This window comes from Pan paniscus, chromosome 2 (assembly GCF_029289425.2).
Source record: "Pan paniscus chromosome 2, NHGRI_mPanPan1-v2.0_pri, whole genome shotgun sequence".
NCBI classification, from domain to species: Eukaryota; Metazoa; Chordata; class Mammalia; order Primates; family Hominidae; genus Pan; species Pan paniscus.
This window is the reverse complement of record NC_085926.1, coordinates 65,291,862-65,312,885: the sequence shown is the minus strand read 5'-3', so window position 1 is coordinate 65,312,885 and position 21,024 is coordinate 65,291,862. Positions and strand designations below refer to the sequence as shown.

Sequence of the window (21,024 nt, the reverse complement as noted above, 5' to 3'; positions counted from 1 at the left end):
GAGATCACGCCACTTGCACTCCAGCCTGGGCGACAGAGCGAGACTGTCTCAAAAAAAAAAAAAAAAAAAAAAAAAAAAAAAAGGAATGGTGCCAGTTTTGTTCCTTCACTTTCTTTAACATCTGAGGAATCGGATAGAGCAGCACAAATGAGAACCTGTTCCTTTTTGGTAATTGGAGTCTCTGTAGTTGACGGATAGATAGTAGCAACCTAATTGATGTTAACATTCACATGGATTTCTTCCTCACTACTAAATGAGGATAATGATGAGACCTCCCCCTGGCCCCCATGGTAATTATTCAGTATCTGTCACAGATTTTCTTATTTTCACAGCACCTAGGAATGAACCTGCATCAATCTCGTCTTTGAATCAGTATTTTTCTTTATCTGAGATCAGTTTCTGCCATTCTCTTAGGTTGTTTTGTATCTTGTCTTTCAAAGAGAAAAAAGTGTATAGCCTTGTTAGATGTGATTCCCTGCCCCCTCCCCCCAAGACAGTAAAATGAGCAGAGTAATCCAGGAAAAACAGGAAAATTGAAGTCAGCAACAGCAGCTTAACTGTGCCATATTACCCTCTTTTTGTTGGAAATACATTTTTCTTTTTATTTTCTTTTATTAGGGGCAATGTGGAGATTAACACAATCTGTGAACGCATTCCTTCATATGGTCTAAATGTGTTGCAATGTACCATATTTTTGATATGGCCATCTCTCAAGGCAGCAGTATTAGAATGAATCAGTCTGAATTACAAATGTGTTCATGAATCCTTTTGAAGGGTTTCGATGTTTAATTAAAAACAAAGACAAGCACTGAAGTCCTTTAAAAGCCATGTTGCCTGTTTTATGATTTCTCTAGAATTGTGCACATCTTAAAAACGACAGCGATGCAGTGTTATTAGTAAATGTTAGGAAAATCAGATCCTATCCAGTAGCATTTACTACAAAAGAAATTATAAGGCTTATAGTTGAAACTTTGCCTGTTCACTATATAGTTTGGAAAGAAAAAGCTGAAAACTGTCCTATTAACCAACATTGTAAATCTGTCCTGCCTTGGAGAGACATGCTTACAAGTTTGGAAGTGGCGATTGAGCTTCTTTATCATAGTGAGCTTAAGAAGCTTAGATATACCTCCAGATTTTAAGAGCAATTATGAGTTTGTATTTGTGTGTTTGTTCAGTTCTCGGATAGATCCGTTGATTTGCATCTCTAAATATAAGACTATTCTGGCTTGAAATGCTTAGAATTCACCTGAACAGATATTAGTACAAGAATGAATTTCATCCTGGACTTGATACACTTTTGAATAAATGCTGTAGTATATTGGTAGCACAAATATTCTTAAATTTTTCAAAAAGCAGTAAGGGTTTAGACAAACCATGATTGAAGTAAGGCCATTCAAGAATGTGTACTTTAGAATGTCATTAAATAAGGAGAGTTTAAGATAGTAATAGGAGTTACAGGAAACTCTCAATGGTGCAATTGTAAATTCTACCTTTTTTACAAGTAAAGCACTGTGAAAAAAAAGAAAGAAAAAATGGAATCAAACTATAGTCTTTTAAAATAACAGCCATGACCTTTATTGTGAAAGCTGAACTGACTGTTCCTTATCAATCAAAACTAAATTAAAGTGAACTAAGAGAAAGAATGTACATTAAGCTTTGCAAAACTGTGAAATTAATATTCCAGCTATGTCACCTTCACCTGCATCAGGATTGAGCAAGGGTGAGAGAGAGAGAGAAATCAATTCCACGAATTTTGGAGAATGTCCGAGTAAGGATCCGCTGAAAACTTTTGTCTCTCCATTTTCATTCATCTTGTTTGATGTTCTCATTGGTCTGGGGGCCTGGGGAGAAGTTCAGAAAAGAGAGGGAAGAAAAAAGGGGCATGAAGGGAAGTGCTTTGGAGCTCTTGTTGACCAAACGCAAACCAAAGACAAGATGGAATAAAAAGGGTTTTGCATGCCCTTGTCAAGTCTGGAAATGTGTTAGTTTGTCTGTAGTAATGGAGACACCAGGCAGTTTCTCTGCAAATCTGGTGGGTCCATTCTTTCTAATTATCAAAGGAAGTCTTTTGACTGCTTTATTGAATTGTCACTGGCATTACCCAAAGGAGACTAACTGCAGAAACTGTTCATATGCAAGGGCTTACAAATGAAAATTGGACAAGGTTTTCTTAGCTCTATTTGATTTAGCCTCACTCAAAAAAAGTGATATTAATATTGGGAAAATGGTTCTACCTTACTGCCGCCTAAAAACTTAATTCTAATAAAATCTGCCTGAAGTAAGGAAGAAAACCATTTTGGGGGAAGTAGTTTAGAAACTTCAATGCCTCTAAGAAGAGGTGGCCTCAGAGGACACAGAAGAGAGAAATTTTATAATCCCATAATGTGTTTCAGTACTGATTTACTGCCAAAGTTATATATTGGGGTAAATGGCATTTAGTTGGTAGAAGAGTAGAATTCTTAAAATGCCAAAATTAAAGTAGCAAGACTTTCTTTGTAACATGTCTGTGTGTCGACGTTTATGTCTGTGTTTCCTGGCTCACTGTTGTGTCTTTAACATCCCTAGTGTCAGTGGGCATCTTCCTTTTCAACAGAAAACCTTTAAATAAATTTGCCATTTTCCCACTGATTCTCAGAAAGAAACGAAGCTTTTTTTTTTTTTTTTCCATGTGGCCTAAACGGTGTGATAAGCCTAAATCTGTTGGCCACAACCTCCCATACCATGCTAGCTCACACCTAAATGAGCAACAGTAGGCAGAAACTTGTTACATTTGGTGTCACTGTAGGATGGGCAAATGTTCTGGTGTTAAATGATGCTGAGAAAAATGGGTCTGGGCTGGAAGTCTCTGCAGAGGCCCTTTCGTTGTTCCCAGAAAGGCCACACACTCAGCAGACCTGAAACAGACTCTGCCAGGAACCCAGTGCTGGCTGGAAAGCACCAGTGGTCTATTTCAGTAATAATCCTCTTGCTTGAGTGAATCAAAGACGGAGACACAACTTGATTTAATTTGTCGTTGCATTGAGGCTATTACAGCAAATATCCTTTAGCCAGCTACTCGAACAGAAAGAAAATATTGTTACCTTAGCGTGCTCAAGAAAATATTATTCTCAAATTGTGTTTATGGGAGTCCTGTGCAGTAGCTTAGCTCCATGTTCTGGGTGTTTTGCAGCTTAGCCTCAGCAATTATAATAAAAGCAGTGGATAGAAAGCACCCATTTACAGCCCTGGCACTGAGATAGCTCAAGTAAAAAGATCAGATTCAAACTCCTCTGACTTGTACTTACTGGTCACTTGGTTTCTTCTCTGTTGCTGTATTCATTCACTATACATTTTAAGTTTGTGGGTGAATCACTAAAAAGGGACATCTCTTCGCCAACCTGAAATCTAAACATCCACCTTCTTCTTCCCTATTCCATTGTACAAAACTGGAGAAGAAAAGAATTAAATTATCAGGCCTGCGCTTTCCTTCAGCCCCAAATCCAGTCAATTAAATAAGAAGGTATGCACTATAGCATTTGAAAATCTCCTTTAGGATTCACTGCAACTGAAATAGATTTTTTTCTCTTTAAAAAAAAGATATGTCATTTTATAGGTCATAAAACACCCTATGTATACATTAAAATATTACATAAGAATTAAATAGAAATAACTCTTTTACTTTAGTGAAGTAACAGAGTGGTGTATAGAACAATTTCATGTATAGTAAGTATTTTCTTATGGAAATTGCATTTGTTTTAAAAAACAAGATATTCATTTTAAAGCCCTGGACCATTGCTGAGTATTGAAAGTAAAATATCAGGTTACTGGAAAATGAATGAATACTTTTAATGCTGAAATATCATAGGCAAATTCTAGAGTAAAGCAGTCATTTTGGCAATGAGATATATGATTCATTAACATAGACTTTTTGTCATCACCATTGATCTTAAGGATTTGGAGGCCTGGCTGATTTTGGTAATAGTATTGAAATCCTAATAAAATTTGTACAGTCACCCCTCAGTGTCTGCTGGGGATTAGTTTCAGGACACCCGCATCCCCCACCAAGGATATAAAAATCCATGGATGCTTAAATCCCTAGAAAATAGCCTAATATTTGTGTGTAACACACACACACACACACACACCCCTTCCTATATTATTTATTTGTTTGTTTGTTGTTTATTTATTTATTTGAGACAGGGTCTTACTCTGTCACCCAGGCTGGAGTGCACTGGGGCAATCATGGCTCACTGCAGTCTCAACCTCCCTGGCTCAAATGATTCTCCCACCTCAGCTTCCGAGTAGCTAGGACTACAGGCACACACCACCATACCTGGCTCATTTTTTATTTTTTGTAGAGACAAGGTCTCACTATGTTGCCCAGACTTGAATGCCTGGGCTCAAGCGATTCGCCTGCCTTGGCCTCCCAAAGTGCTGGGATTGCCACTGTGAGCCACTGCACCCCACCTCCTATATACTTTAAATCATCTCTACATTACTTATGACATCTAATACAATGCAAATGCCATGTAAATAGTTGTGATACTGTATTACTTAGGGAATAACGACACGAAAAAAATCTGTACGTATTCATCACAGCTAAAACCATTGTAGGTCTAACAAATTTTCTATCTGTGATTGGTTGAATCTAAGGATGCAGAACCCACAGATATGGAGGACTGACTGTATGCAGAAATACTAGGATGTTTTAGAGTATTTTTGGCAAAAATGATCTAACAAAGCCTATTAGCATTGCTAGCCTTAATTATTTTAAGGAAGAAGAAAGTGACTTAAAGATAAATCAGAAAGTCTGTTTCAACCAAGCTGTTCTCTTTCATCCTCTAGTAGAGGAAACATCTGGTGACTTAACATGACTTCAGAATCCTTAGATCTGGCTTCAGAGGTGACTCTGACTTAGCCTGAGTGTTCTTGGACATGGACACCTGCTTTGTGGTGTGGCACATAATAATTTTAATTTACTTAATTCTCCTTGCAAGAATACTGAGGAAAGCAGTTAATGCTGACTATTTGTAGTTAAGGATCATGGCTTGGGCTTGATTCAGAATTATCAAACAGTGATGAGTCCTGTGAAGAACTTTAGGGCTCAGTGACTATTCCCACTGTTTATCCCTGTGTCTTCCATTATTTCACCTGTCCAGAGTATTTTGTTTCTTTGCCTATATTGAAAATCTTCCATCTGATCAAGCACCACCATTCTTGTCCTGCAACTGTGTTCATCTTGGGGGTATCATTGCTCTTATCAGTAAAATAATCCTTCTCTTTTTTCTCCCCTCTCTGCAGTTCCAGATTACCAGGAACAGGACATCTTCCTCTGGAGAAAAGAGACTGGATTTGGATTTAGGATTCTGGGTGGAAATGAACCAGGGGAACCTGTGAGTCTTTTGCTTGTCTCTCTTCCCAGCATATTTTTCTAAGGCTTCAAAGCAAATTGGCGACAGTGACAAATCACCAAGATTTAAGTCCAGCTAGATGCAACACTGACTCTTTAATCTTGAGTAGTGTGGGTTTTTCATTGGGTTTTGTGGAGCTCTCTTTGTCTTGAGGAAGAGGAGACTAGATTCTTTCTAAAAAGTTTGTATGAGTGTTTGTGAAAAGTGGCAGCTGCCTCTGTAGACCACCCCTTTCCCCCAAGGGAGATGAAAACAGAAAGCAAAACAGGAATAGGCATCACCTAATATCACAGTGGCCTGGTCCTTCTGGCCAGGTCCCTTCACTCTGCCAGCAGGTAGTAGGCTTTGTATGTTGAGTTGCTGGTGTGCAGAGAGTACTTTGCAAAGCCTTATGAGACAGTGATTGGAGAATGTCAGACCCCTGCCTTTACAAAACTTGAGAAAGAACCCTGAGTAAGGGTCAAGAAACATTGAACTTCCCTGGGCCTCAGTGTCCTCCACTTTGGAATAAATTTAGAATAACATAACAGGGTTCCTTTGAAGGAAGAAAAGAAAACTGAAATAGGTATTGTTAATTTCCTTGTGATAATAACAGCCATTATTCATCGAGCGCTTACTATGTGCCAGGTTCTGTGCTAAAGGCTCTTAACATACATTCTCTCATTTATCCATCAAACCCACCAGTTTATCCCGTTTTCACATCAAGGAAAAGAAAGGCTAACTAACTTGCCCAAGATCACAGAGCTACCAAATGGAGGGACTGACAAATAAGGTCTGACTCGAGTTCATGTTCTTAGCAACTATTTTGTCAAAGTTCTTTGTAAACTATAAATGCCACGTAAAGGTAACTATAGCATTATTGTCTGCTGGAAAGGCAAGGCAGGCACAAATATTTTAGCTAAGGTTTAGTGAATGGCAAATATAACAGCAAGACACTAACTATAAAGAGTGCTCTGCTTTCAGGTGCTAAAAGACTTCAAAAATGGAGATGTCCAACCAACTTTTGCTTCATTCATTCATTTAAGAGTATTTATTACAGATTCCCTATTCCTAGGCATGATGCTAGACCCTTAAATAAAAGTAATATTAATATTTTAATTAGCAGAGTTTTATGGAAAGAGAGTTTTTAGGTAGCTACCAAAGAAGAATAGGGTATACAATGAAGGGAGAAAAGTAATTTATATCTGCAAAGGGGAAAAAGAGAGTGAGTCATCAATAGGCCACAGATAAACATCTGGAAACTAAGCAAGAAATATTCTTTCCACCATTTAAGAATTGTTGCAGTGCTTAGCACAATGTCTTGTACACAGTGGGTGCTCAATAAATGTTTGCGGCATGCCTGCAGACATGAATGAATGAATTGTTCCCAGAGATGTGAAGGCTATTGATGTAACAGTAAACATAGGAGAGCAATGTTTCATCCATCGTTCAATTACTCAACAGATTTATATTGGTCACATCGTACCACTGGGTGCTGCTGATACTGACGGCCGCCTGAGGTCTGGAGATGAATTAATCTGTGTGGATGGGACGCCAGTAATTGGAAAATCACACCAGCTTGTGGTCCAGCTTATGCAACAAGCTGCCAAGCAAGGCCACGTCAATCTCACGGTGCGGCGTAAAGTGGTTTTTGCGGGTATGTATTTCATTCATTCCTTCAGACAGTGCGTTGTCACTTTATTCACAGAAAAGGCCTCCTTCCTGCGTCTGCCTCCTTGAGCGTCTATTTTAGCAAATGTTTGCAAATGTGATCAAGCTCAGAATTTCCAGATGGCTTGCTTCTCTCAAACCCTGCAAAAATTACTGTCATTCTAAAGTACTTTAATGTGCCGTTTGCATATGTTCAACAAAGGCTTCCAGAGGAAGGCTAGTTGAATATATATTACTTCCCTTCTATCTCCTTGCAAATCAGAACTTAGCCATCCTCTTCATTTGATGCTAATCCTCAGCAAATGAGGTCATTATGAAAGTCAGAAGAGTTGTAGCTTCATTCTCTCAAGGGAACAAAAATCGGGTTTGTGCTACAAAATAAGCTCATGAAAAAGTTACTGATTTCTTACTGTCCTATGTATTAAACCAAGATTTTTTTTTTTTTCTTTCTACAAGAAAGTTGTAGAGCTGGCCAGTTCTAGGTCAGCTTTGATTCCTTCTTCCTGCCCATAAGCTTTGAACTTTAATTCTCAAAATACTACATATCCTTTCAGGCTCAGCTCAAATATAACTTTCTTCCCTCGGAAATTCCTCCTTCCTCCAACTGCCTTCAGATTTTAGCATTCCCTCCTTGCCATTCTAGTGACTCATGGTTTACTGCTGTATCAGAACCTGCCATTTTGAGACAGTGAATTGTGTGAGTGTCTGTCCTTTCCCTTGAAAGCTCACGTTGAACACACCTTGGTTGTTCACCTTTGGATGCAGCTCCCACCTTGAAACCTTTAAGGCAGAACCCAGAATGCAGCAGAGGTGATTGTCTTATATCAGTGGAATTACTGGAGAAATATGACCTGAAATATTATGAATTCTCTTGGCATTCATATTAGTGAAACAGATACCTGTCAGATAAAATTAATCGGTAACTTCTTTAAAAAAAAGAGTATAACCCATTTTAAATGGTATATGATTAATTATAGAATTAAGATGTTAAATTCCAGTGTGTTTATGACCTCACAATCCTTAACATACTATTCCATGCAGCTAAAAGCAGTCAGCTAGAACCAGTTTTTGAGATGAGATGGAAACTAACTATCTCGCTTCCCTGGCCCAAATAGAAATAGTAAGGCAATGTGATTTTTTTGTTTGTTTGTTTCAGGTTTATTTTTTTAAATCTTAAATATTTTGGATTTTTAGCTCTGTGTAAAAGGCGTGTCAAATCTATGAAGAGACATTATGCAAGCGAACTAGTCACAAAAGGAGAAATATTGATTCCCTTTATATGAGATACCTAGGGTAGTCAAATTTATAGAGATAGAAAGCAGAACGATGGTTGGTGGGGTGTGGAGGAAATAGGAAGGGGAATTAGTTTTTAATGAGTACAGAGTTTCAATTTGGGAAAATGACAAAATTCTGGAGATGGATGATGATGATGGTTGCACAAAAATGAGAATGCACTTAATACCACTCAAGTATATGCTTAAAAATGGTTTAAAAATTTGTTATGCTTATTTTTCCAAAATTAAAACAATCTATGAAAAGAGAAGCTTTTGGAAATAAATACAGTCTGATCCAAAACTTGGAAACAACACACATTTTTTTTTTGGCATAGTTGGTTCCACCTACGGTGTTGGCTATTTAGGAGTGCTTTACCTCGCAGTCTGATGGTAACACTAGAATGGTGACTAAATTCAGAAGGAGGCCAGTGTATCCAGTTCTGTGATCAGAGTCGATGTTGACACCTGGAAGCTAAGAAGAGAAGCATGTGTATGTCTCACAGGTGTTGTCATGAACCCCACATAGGGCGGGTAGCCTCAACGTTACCATCACCTTACTGTTTGTTGCCTGATGGAAAAAGCTGAGTGGAAATGTGACTGGAAAGTAATGACAATGTGAGCGTGCATCCAAGGTTGTATCTATGAAGCCAAAATGGCGGTCTTCACGGGTGTAGCCCTCACCTACGCTTAGGCCCTTCCCTTTGTGCAATGGGGAAATATTTCACAGCAGGCTGATCTTGCTGCAAACTTGATTCTGAGTGTGGATGTCGACATATAGCATGCTATAAACAACAAACGCTATTTGGGAGTCCCATTTGGTGTTAGGTGGGATCAATGTTCGTAGATACTGAATGGTTAATATTTGTCAAGAGAAGCTGCTTTCAATCCGTATATCCAGGTTTTGTGAAACCAGGTGCTGTCTCCTCCCCTCGGTTCACGTTTGATTTCTAGCAGGAGTTGCAGGAAGGAGGGAGGGGCAGCAGGATGGAGGGGCTGCAGGACACGGTGATGTACGCGTGCATCTCTCTGCTACAGTGCCCAAAACCGAGAACGAGGTGCCCTCGCCAGCCTCCTCTCATCACAGTAGCAACCAGCCGGCCTCGCTGACAGAAGAGAAGCGCACCCCGCAGGGCAGCCAGAACTCGCTGAACACGGTGAGCTCGGGCAGCGGCAGCACCAGCGGCATCGGCAGTGGCGGCGGCGGGGGCAGCGGCGTGGTCAGCACCGTGGTGCAGCCCTACGACGTGGAGATCCGGCGCGGGGAGAACGAGGGCTTCGGCTTCGTCATCGTGTCCTCGGTGAGCAGGCCCGAAGCAGGCACGACCTTTGGTGAGTGCTGAACGTGAAATTACCCAGGGTTTCCCACCATGCCTGGGAGTTTTTGTTCTCTTGCGAGTGAAAGCTGACTCAGACCTCACGTGCAGAAATGCTTTATAGCTTCTTGCTCTGGGTAATTAAAGACTTAATTGGAGATGGAGTTGATTTGGTAGCTTTTTCCCTTTTGAAGGTTGGGAATATTTGTTCAACCCTTTCAACTTCCACACTGAGAATGTGATCACGCATACACAACTTAAAGCATACATCAGATTTGCGTGAAATTTGAATAGCAGCCGGGCGCTGTTGCTCACGCCTGTAATCCCAGCACTTTGGGAGGCCGAGGAGGGTGAATCACTTGAGGTCAGGAGTTTGAGACCAACCTGGCCAACGTGGTGAAACCCTGTCTCTACTAAAAGTACAAAAAGTAGCTGGGCGTGGTTGTGCATGCCTGTAATCCCAGCTACCTGGGAAGCTGAGGCAAGAGAATCGCTTGAACCTGGGAGGTGGAGGTTGCAGTGAGCCGAGATTGTGCCACTGCATTCCAGCCTGGGTGACACAGCGAGACTCTGTCTTAAAAAAAAAAAAAAAGAAAAGAAAAGAAAAGAAATTTGAATAGGAACCCCTGGACAGCATACAGAGTCTACAGTTTTTGCCAAAGCAAGGCTTTTGAAAGGTCTTGAATAGAATAGCACTAATTGCAAGGGCCTCAGAATGGTCTTAAGAATGTCTTAAGATTTTTTACAAGGAGCATACGGCTGTAAAAATGCTCTAGGAAAAACAGAGGTGTAAGGAGTAAAAATACTACATGAGATGCTAGTCTGCCTCATCTGTGTTCTTTCTCTACTCTATCCCGATAGGAATTTTTTTTTTAATTTTAAATAATATTTTTACTGTTGCTTGATTTAAAGTCTGGTTAAAATCTGAGTTAAGAGTCATTCGATTTTCCTGTCTCGTCCAGACATTGAGGGTTTCAGCAAAGTATGGAGAAACACAGTTGTCACTTTCTCAGAAGGATTCACTCTCTTCTGGGTACACTAGCAAAGACCAATAGAAACCCAGATGATTGCAGAAACTAGTGATATATGAATCTGTTTCCCATTGCAATGGATTGATTATAGATGTACACTCCAAAAATGATCCACCTTCCTGATTGGGTAAAAAGTCATTTGTTATCTCCCAAGCACATTTGTTACTTACTATGGAATACAAGGGGAGAAGGGGAAGGGCTGTGCAGGCTGTGTGGGCTTTTCATGTACCTCAGCTCTATCCCTGAATGACTTATCCACATGGAAACTGGCTAGAATCAGCAAGGTGCTACAACCCTTTAGCATTCTCATCCAGTAGAGCTCACTTGGCCTCCATTTAATCTTGGTGTGTTGCTTCCTGCTGGAGCTGTCTCCCCGTAAGTTTTATGTTTAACAGGGGACAGTGACTCAGCCAGGTCTATGCATGTGTGGCTGCAGTAACAAACGCCTATTACTAACAGTGCTTTTTGAGCTACATTAATAAAGTCATCATAGCATGTTATGGATGGATGACCTGACATCAAAGCAAGGTTTTTTGGTTTTGTTTTAAAATTAATTTCAGAGACTTTCTTGCTTAATATAAAAATAAAGAGAAGGAAGAGGGGAGAAAGAAATCCCAAATTATTTTCTTCAGATCTACAGTTTGACTGTCTCCATGCATCCTGTGACGTTCCTAACTATTTCAGAATTGTCAGTTTCACCTTCTAGAAAGAAATAGCAAATATGTCAAGTGGCAGGTTATGTGTTATATAATGAATATTGTATTCACACTCACAATTTGGTCTTTGATTGTTTTCTTTTGGCTCTTACAACGAACAAATTAAACTTTCCCTAATACCTTGCATGAGGCTTCTGAGCTTTGCTGAGCTTTCCTCAGACCTGCTGTTCGATACCTTTGTTATACCAGTTGTCCTTGGAGATCAACTAAACTTAGTCAAGACCTTGAATTTGAGTATGGGAGCATTCCAGCACACCTACCTATTGTATTCTAATAGACTGTTAACTTTTAAAAATTATCTTACCTTGATGTTCCGTTCTGTGATACAAGCTCAGGCAAATCTGCTGAAATTCAAAGGAATTAAAGTGCATTTTCCCACACACTTTACCCTTAAGGTCCAAATTATGACAGAAGAGCCTACTCAGTTAGTTGTAATGTCCCTCATGTTATTTGTCACCCTTTCCAAAAGGTAACTCAACTGCATAACTACCTTCATAGTCCCCAGAAAGACAAATTCTTAAAGTAGGTGAATATGCATAAGAACTTTGAAACTCAATACATGATTAACTAGATTAACTAGAAATCCTATGTCAGGCCTCAAAGCCAACCACCTCTCTCTAGAAGTTAGCAATGACATGCAGTGCCTCAAAGTGCACGATAAACCTTTCTCTCCAAATGCACTTTTCTCGGTCTTTGATATTGTGGATGTGCAGTAACTGATGATGAGAAAGGAGATGATTAAAGGAAAAAGGGTGAGGAATGATTTGAACCTAGCTTTGGATCAATGTCCTCAGCCCGAATAGGTACTAGATTTTCATAGTCCTTTGAGGGGATTTTTGTGAGGCAGGAGAATGATTTCAGAGCTAATGAACCAGTCGGGCCACGCTCTGAAAGCACATAAGACTAGCTGCTTGAGCAAAGGTCCTAAAAGGAAAAATAAGCTTCAAGGTTGGGTGCTTTCTTGGCTCATCTCTTATAATTACACCCTTTTTCTAAAGTTTTCATCATTCTGGGGAGAAGGCAGAAAGTCTGAGTGTTTGTTCATCAGGTGTTTTCAGGTTGAATTTTTGGTGCTAGCAGACTCTTATGCCTCACCAGATGCCCAGTGATTATTTTTCTAAATGGAGAAAGAACAAAACATTGGCAGAAGCTTAAACAACAGCTGGCAAAAATGAAGTGACATGAACACAGAATGAGTAAAAGCATCCATCCCAGCCTTGGGTTTCACATTTGCAGTCCCAAAATAAGCAAACAGCCAGTTGTTTTGGGGCTCTTAAAAATCTTTGAAGTTGCCAACTATCCCAAATTTTGTAATTGGTTTAAGGAGGAAAGCTGGGGATTCCCCTAATTTTGAATCTGGAAAGGATGGCAGCAATGAATTCTAGTTTCAGGGCAGTAGCTCCTTATACAGACACCCTGAGTATTGCCAATGTTTTGACCATCGGTGCAGAGCTCTCCTTTAATAACATTTGCTTAATGCTTTAATTTATTAACACTTAACCTTCTCTTTCCCTTTTCAACCCTTTTTCTCTTCCCTTTGCTATATTCCCACGTAACTTTAAAAAAATTAAAACTCAATATCAAAGCAGGCAATGCATGTGTGGCTATGCCTCACAAAATAGGTCGGATTATTGAGGGGAGCCCTGCTGACCGCTGTGGCAAGCTGAAAGTAGGAGACCGGATCTTGGCAGTAAATGGATGTTCCATCACCAACAAATCCCATTCAGACATTGTGAACCTAATCAAGGAAGCGGGAAACACAGTTACCCTCCGCATCATTCCTGGGGATGGTAAAGTATACCTATTATCTCTCTCTCTCTCTCTTTTTCTCTCTCTCTGTCTCTGTCTTTTCCTTTTCTCTTTCTCTCTCTTTCATTAGTGTTCATGTAACTGAATAGTATTAATTTAGTGGCAGCTTTATTCATCCCTAACTAAATACACCCATCAGGTAAACGTGAGCCATTGTTACTAACCCATACCTCACCCTCTTATGTAATTAATCCTCTAGCCCTGTGACCCTGTGTTGCTGCAAATATAAAAGTTTCAGGCCAGGTGCAGTGGCTCACGCCTGTAATCCCAGCACTTTGGGAGGCCGAGGCGGGCGGATCATGAGATCAGGAGATCGAGACCATCCGGGCTAACACGGTGAAACCCCATCTGTACTAAAAATACAAAAATTAGCCGGGCGTGGTGGCGGGCGCCTGTAGTCCCAGCTGCTCGGGAGGCTGAAGCAGGAGGATGGTGTGAACCCGGGAGGCGGAGCTTGCAGTGAGCTGAGATCACACCACTGCACTCCAGCCTGGGCGACAGAGTGAGACTCCATCTCAAAAAAAAAAAAAAAAAAAAAAAGTTTCAGAAAAATCTTCACCCTTTCCTCAACTTATTTAGCTTTTTGTGTCCTTGTCTTCAACACTAAAATAGTTTTAATACAGGTGGTACAGATCCTCTGATATGTATAATATGAACTGTATTATATGGTGACATGAGAAAACCTGCATGGTGGCAATTCAGAGCCAGTACTATGGTTTTTTAGAATAAGTGAATATATCAAAGTTTTTTATTTAATGGGAGAATCTAAGAGTTTGTGTCTACTGGATTTGTCCCTAATTTTTGGATGTGAATGAAGAAAGAATGAAATCTCTATATTTTTGATAAATTGTATCTGCATTAAACTAGGCCTGTCCTTATTTGTTTGTGTGATTAGTTAAATTCAAATCTTTGGTTCTTTTATATAAGTGGTGATTCTGCCCCCCAGGGAACATTGGCATTGTCTGCAGTGGGTGTGAGTAGCATCTAGTTAGGTCAGACATGCTTCAAAACATCCTACAGAACACAGAACAGCCCTCACAATAAAAAGTTACCCAGCACAAAATACCAATACTCATTGTATTATTCATGTTTAATAAAAATTAAGTTGAGGCTGAATGCGGTGTCTCACGCCTGTAATCCCAGCACTTTGGCAGGCCAAAGCGGGTGGATCACCTGAGGTCAGGAGTTTGAGACCAGCCTGGCCAACATGGTGAAACCCCATCTCTACTAAAAATATAAAAATTAGCTTGGCATGGTGGCACATGCCTGTAGTCCCAGCTACTTGGGAGGCTGAGGCAGAAGAATCGCTTGAGCCTGGGAGGCGGAGGTTGCAGTGAGCCGAGATCGCGCCACTGCACTCCAGCCTGGGCAACAGGGCGAGACTCATCTCAAAAAAAAAAAAAAAAAAAGTTAAGTTGATACACTAAGGTCAGGAAGTATAGATCCTTTAGAGAATTAGTTCCTGAATATTCACTTTATTCTAAGCTGACTTTGCTCTTGGGAGGAAAGTGACACTTGTCCCAAAATGTTTAAATGTCTTTTTTCAGTCTTGCTATACATGTTGTAAAATATATATTCTAAAAGTGAGTATTTCTCAAGAAAAAATCTAGTTTATGAAGATAGTGTGATAAAAACTCTATGCCATATATCTATAAAATAAGAAAATTAGGGTTTCATCTGAAAGTTATTTACCAAATGAGTATTTTTATATACTAATTGCTAGAAAGTGAACTTTATAGTTCAAGATTTGAAAGGTATGGCCGGTGCCTTACGGAAAAGGTAAATGCAAAACCAAACAGTAAAAATTTAAAATTGTTGATTCCAAGAACAGAGAACTTTCTCTGCACCAAAAATATCCCACACTAAATGTGGAGGAAAACACTGGCCTCTTGAATGATGGTCTACTTGACCCTCCTTCAAATGCATGGTTAGTGACTTACCAACTGGTCTGGAGTTCATTCCACCAATTCAGCACTCTGGAAAGCTGTTACAATTTAGGAAAGTGGTCACAAGATGATAGAACATAGGTTCCTAATAGGAAGGATGAAGGAAGCCAGAAAATATAGTGAGAAGTGATTGAGAGAGCCAAATGCGGTCCAGACATCCCTCCTTTCATTGCACTTCATTTTATTGCGCTTTGCAGGTACTTCATTTTGTACAAATTGAAGGTTTGTGGCCACCCTGCTTCGAGCAAGTCTGTCAGTGTCATTTTTCCAACAGCGGGTGCTCACTTTGTGCCTTTGTGTCACATTTTGGTAATTCTCACAATATTTCAAGTTTTATTAGTATTAATTATTATTATATCTGCTGTGATGACCTGTGATCTTTGATGTTACTGTTGTAATTGTTTGGGGGTGCCACAAACCATACCCACATAAGATGACAAACAATAAATGTCATATGTGTTCTGACTGCTGCATTGACTGGCCATTCCCCATCTCTGTTCCTTTCCTTGGGCCTCCCTTTTCCAAGATAAAGCAATATTGAAATTAGGACAATAAATAACCTTACAATGGCCTCTAACTCTTCATATGAAAGGAAGAGTCACACATCTCTCACTTTAAATCAAAAGCTAGAAATGATTAAGCATAGTGAGGGAAGGCATGTCAAAAGCTGAGATAGGCCAAAAGCTAGATCCCTCATGCTAAACATTTATCCAAGTTGTGACTGCAGAGGAAAATTTCTTAAAGGAAATTAAAAGTGCCACTCCAGAGAACACATGGATTTTAAGAAAGCGAAACAGCCTTATTGCTGATATGGAGAAAGTGTGAGTGGTCTGGATAGAAAGTCAAACCAGCCACAACATTCCCTTATGCCAGAGTCCAATCCAGAGCAAGTTCCTAACTCCTCAATTCGGTAAAGGCTGAGAGAGGGGAGAAAGCTAGAGAAGATAGTTTGAAGCTAGCAGAGGTTGGTTCATGAGATTTAAAGAAATAAACCATCTCCGTAACATAAAAGTATAAGGGGAAGCAGCAAGTGCAAATATAAAACTGCAGCAAGTTTTCCAGCGGATTTAATTATTAAGATCATGGATGAAGGTGGCTACACAAAATGACAGATTTTCAGTGTAGACAAAACAGTCTTCTATTGAAAGAAGATGTCATTTAAGACTTTCCTAGCTAGAGAGGAGACATCAATGCCTAGTTTCAAAGCTTCAAAGGACTGGCTGACTCTCTTGTTAGGGGCTAATGCAGCTGATGACCTTAAGCTGAAGCCAGTGCTCATCTGGCTATTCTGAAAATCCTAGAACCTTTCAGAATGATGCTAAATGTACTCTGCCTGTGCTCTAGAAATGGAACAACAAAGCCTGGATGACAGCACATATGTTGTGCTGTGGTTTATTGAGTATTTTAAGCCCACTGTTGAGACCTACTGCTTAGGGGAAAAAAATTTCTTTCAAATATTACTGCTCATGGACAATACACCTGGTCACCCAAGAGTTCTAATGGAAATGTACAAGGAAATGAATGTTGTTCTCATGCCTGCTAACACAGCATCCATTCTGCAGCTCGTGGATCAAGAAGTCATTTTGACTTTTAAGTCTTACTATTTAAGAAATGTATTTTGTGAGGCTATACCTGCCATAGATAGTGATGGCTCTAATGGATTTGGAAAATCCATTTGGAAAGATTTGGAAAATCTTCTGGAAAAAAATTCACCCTTCTAGATGCCATTAAGAACATTTATGATTCATGGGAGACATGTTGACATTAACAAGATTTTAGAAGAGGTTGATTCCAACCTTCATGGATGACTTTGAGGGGTTTCGAGACTTCAGTGGAGGAAGAAACTGCAGAAGTTCCTTTGTGGTGGAAATAGCAAGAGAAGTAGAATTGGAAGTGGAGCCTGAAGATGTGACTTAATTGCCGTAATCTCATGATAAAACTTGAACAGATGAGGAGTTGCTTCTTACGGATGAACAAAGAAAATGGTTTCTTGAGATGGAATCTACTGGTAAAGATGTTGCAAACTTTGTGGAAATGACAACAAAGGGTTTTGATTATTAAATCAACTTAAGTTAATAAAGAGTGGCAGAGTCTGAGAGGATTGACTCCAATTTAAAAAAAAAATCTACTTAGGGTAAAATGCTATCAAACAGCAACATGCTGCAGAGAAATCTTTCATTAAAGGAAGAGCAAACTTCATTGTTGTCTTATTTTAAGAGGTTGCCACAGCCACCCAACCTTCAGCAACCACCACCCTGATCAGTCAGCAGGCATCAACATCAAGGCAAGACCCTCCATCAGCAAAAAAAGTTTACAACTCACTGAAGGCTCAGGTGATCATTATTTAGCAATAAAGTATTTTAAAATTAAGGTATGTAGTTTTTTAAAACATAATGCTATTGCACACTTAATAGACTATAGTATAGTGTAAACATGAATTTTATATGCACTGGGAAACCAAAGAATTTGCATGACTCACTTTACTGGAATACCTGCTTTTTTATTGCCATGATCTGGAACTGAACCCGTGATATCTCCGAGGTATGCTTTGTGTATGGATTTAGACACGTTTATCAACGTATCAAGGAAAGATATCAAACAGACTAACCCAAAAGAACGGGACCCAGGGATTGACTTGCTGGGTTTGTAATTGGTCAATCTTATTGTGGGAACGAGAACATCCAAAAGAAGGAAAGAAAGTACTCCCTGAGTGAAGAGCTTAGAAAAAGTTTGAAGTCAGTAAAGACATAAATACTCAGAAGCGACTTATTCTGCAGTGTAGATAGTAGATGTTGACTTAATTTAATAAAATACACAGCTGGGTGCGGTGGCACACGCTTGTATTCCCAGCACTTGTGGAGACTGAGGCAGGAGGATCACTTGAGCTCAGGAGTTCCAGGCCAGCCTGGGCAACATAGCGAGACGTCGTCTCTGCTAAAAATTCAAAACAATTAGCTAGGAGAGGTGGCTTGCACCCGTAGTCCAACTATTTGGGGCAACGGGCAGGATACGCAGGCAGGAGGATGGCTGGAGCCCAGGAGGTTGAGGTCAAGCTTCATTGAGCCCTGATCATGCCACTGCACTCCAGCCTGGATGACAGACTGAGACCATGTCTCAGAACAGACAAAATAAAATACCCTGGAAAAAAAACTTTTAAGCCTGAACACCAAAAATTATCATGCAAGGTGGATTATCCAATAACAGTTGGCATTATAAAGGCAATTTTAAAATTTAAATACGTAGGAAATATAAAATTCACATAGACATCTTGTGCTACCTTGGTTAGAAACAAGTAAACATAAAACTGGTACAACATAGTTGAGGATTGATATTTTTTAAGGCAATACATGTTCTGCTGAGCATGTGATTTCATCCAAGATGTTTCAGGAATTTGGTTGATATGATAAGCCTCTTCTCTAGTTACTTTGTAAGTGCCAGAAGCCAGGTAAAGGGAATCAAGTCTGGCAGAGGGTGAATATGTGATGCTCAATTTTTTTTTTTTTGAGACGGAGTTTCGCTGTGTCACCCAGGCTAGAGTGCAGTGGCATGATCTCGGCTCACTGCAAGCTCTGCCTCCCGGGTTCATGGTGATGCTCATATTTTAAGTGGGTCTGAGAAACAGCATTTTGGAAATTAGAGTTGAAGCAGGGGAGTTAGATTTCTCAAAAGATGTGGGAGATCCAGGAGGATTTTGCAAACCCCTAGAAGACAAAGAGTGAGCATTACAGTTCAGTGAAGAGATAATCACACTGGATCCACTTCCTTTCTGTGAAAGCGTGTTGGACATAGTTGATTCCAAGGTAAAATGGAGGTGCCTATGCCTCAGGTCTCTTTCAGATCTTTTACTCTAATATTTACTTCATCAAGTGGCCCAAAGACCATTTGTTTCATGATGTCTACAAGGAGACTGAAGGTCTTAACTCAGAGTGGTTTCTAAGCTCTTAGAAATCCATCACGTCTGGGGCCGGGCATGGTAGCTCATGCCTGTAATCCCAACACGTTGGGTGGCCAAGGTGGGCAGAATGCCTGAGCTCAGGAGTTCAAGACCAGCCCAGGCAACATGGCGAAACCCTGTCTCTACTAAAATACAAAAAATTAGCCAGGCATGGTGGCGCGTGCCTGTAGTCCCAGTTACTTGGGAGGCTGAGGCACAAGAATTGCTTGAAACCAGGAGGCGGAGGTTGCTGTGAGTCAAGATCATACCACTGCACTCCAGGCTGGGAGACAGTGAGACTGTGTCTCCAGAAAAAAAAAAGAATCCATCACGTCTGGGACACTGTTCTCGAAACCCCAGCAGGCCCTTTGAAAAGATGCTGTGTCCTTTGTGCAGTGCTTGAGTCTACTCTGAGTCCATTTCCATGTCTAGTTCATGCTATCTAATTCTTTGCTCTTGTCATCGGTAGCCTTATTCTTTCTCCAGTTTCACTTATCTCAGTCTTTAGTTTCCCTCACTCTGCTTCCCACATTTTTCTCTGACTTTTCCAACAAAACCTCCAAAATGTGATTCCTCTTTCCTTGGCATTATTGTATGTTAGAAGGTCTGGCAGGAGTGTTTTCACAGCCTTGGTCAGGCCAAGGTTGGGGGAGTCCTTACCTTCACTGCTTTGATTCTCTTTGGGACCAGGGTGGACAATGGGGGAGGGCAGAACCTTCTCTCCTGTGAGATATGGGCAAGGGATGAATGAATAAATACACAATGGCAGCACAGAAGGGCCCAGAGAATAGCTGAACTTACTGAATCTGAACTTGAAATCTAAGAAGTCAAACAACATTTGCATTGTATGGAGATGCCCCATGGAGTGGGAGAGAGACTTTAATCAGACAAGGACAGAAGATCCCTGAGCCAGGTAACATGGAACCATCAGATTGAATCAAGTTCAATATAATGAAAATCTTTAGAAGCTTAAAAATGCTTTATTTGAATAATGGTCCTAAATTTGCACTTCAGATCACTCTGATTCAAAGTATTTGCTTATGTAGGAGGTAGAGCTTGGCAACATATAGATATTGCTGTTTCCTTGGCAAAGGCATTAGAATAGTAAAAAGTCTCCCAAAACTTTTCAAATATTTATGGGATTCAAATTTTCCCATGCTGCCCTTAGATATTTATTACATACGTGTTTATCCAGTAAAATATTTACAACAGGAATAATTGTATCCTTTGTTGATTTGCTTGGCTTTCAATGTGGATTCCGTAAGGGGAGGCTGAGGATATTAATATGGGAACAAGGTTAGAATTGTAATTGCTTGTCACAGATAGATAGGTTGAAACCCAAGATGGAAGCTGCTGTTGAAAGAGTAAGTGCCGAGATTTGGAATAGTCCCTGGACAGGGCTGTGAGAGCTGGGATTTGCTTCTCTTGATACATGACTGCTATTGAAAGTGTAGTAATCTCCATTTTCACTCCTCTGGGAGAGCTAAAGTAGGTATAAACACTGTTTAATAAAGGATGTTGGGTACTTTCTGGAATTTGTCATAAAGTACCTAATCTGTCCATGTGCCTTGCAGTTTTAAAAGTCAAATAAATTGACACCTCTTTCTAATACTGTTTCTGGAGGGCAGGGAGACTCATACTCTTGTTTCAGGCCCTTCTTTTATATTTTTTCCACTGTAAGTGGTCAATTTTGCTTTGGGATAAAGCTCTTTTTTATAATGGGCTCATCTTTATATTTTAAAGCGCTAGAGAGCATTTCAGCAAATACAATCCTGGTTTAATTCCAAATGAAGAAGTAAAAGTTCATTAAAACAAGTATAACTTTATTGATAGTATAAAAACATCCTGGAAATCTAGGGTATACCTAAAATTATTTTGGTGCTGCTCTGAGGATGGCTTATAAAATCTAGCCATCAAAGCAGGGTGTTTCATATTTTAATTCATCTCTGATACTGCTTGGT

General features: G+C 40.0%; 1 protein-coding gene across 49 annotated transcripts in view; it reads left to right on the top strand.

Annotated features, from left to right (window-relative positions):
* The window catches only part of MAGI1 (membrane associated guanylate kinase, WW and PDZ domain containing 1), a 675,392-nt gene that overhangs the window by 640,030 nt on the left and 14,338 nt on the right, over positions 1 to 21,024 (top strand). For 17 of the 49 annotated variants that reach the window (XM_008963979.4, XM_008963976.5, XM_008963987.6 and 14 more), the window contains 5 exons: positions 1,685 to 1,768; positions 5,281 to 5,372; positions 6,834 to 7,026; positions 9,350 to 9,643; positions 12,961 to 13,164. In XM_008963979.4, coding sequence (XP_008962227.3) covers positions 1,685 to 1,768; positions 5,281 to 5,372; positions 6,834 to 7,026; positions 9,350 to 9,643; positions 12,961 to 13,164 — 867 coding nt within the window. The remainder of the gene's footprint in view (positions 1 to 1,684; positions 1,769 to 5,280; positions 5,373 to 6,833; positions 7,027 to 9,349; positions 9,644 to 12,960; positions 13,165 to 21,024) is intronic. The other 32 variants (XM_055110107.2, XM_008963981.4, XM_063602801.1 and 29 more) reach the window with 7 other exon arrangements.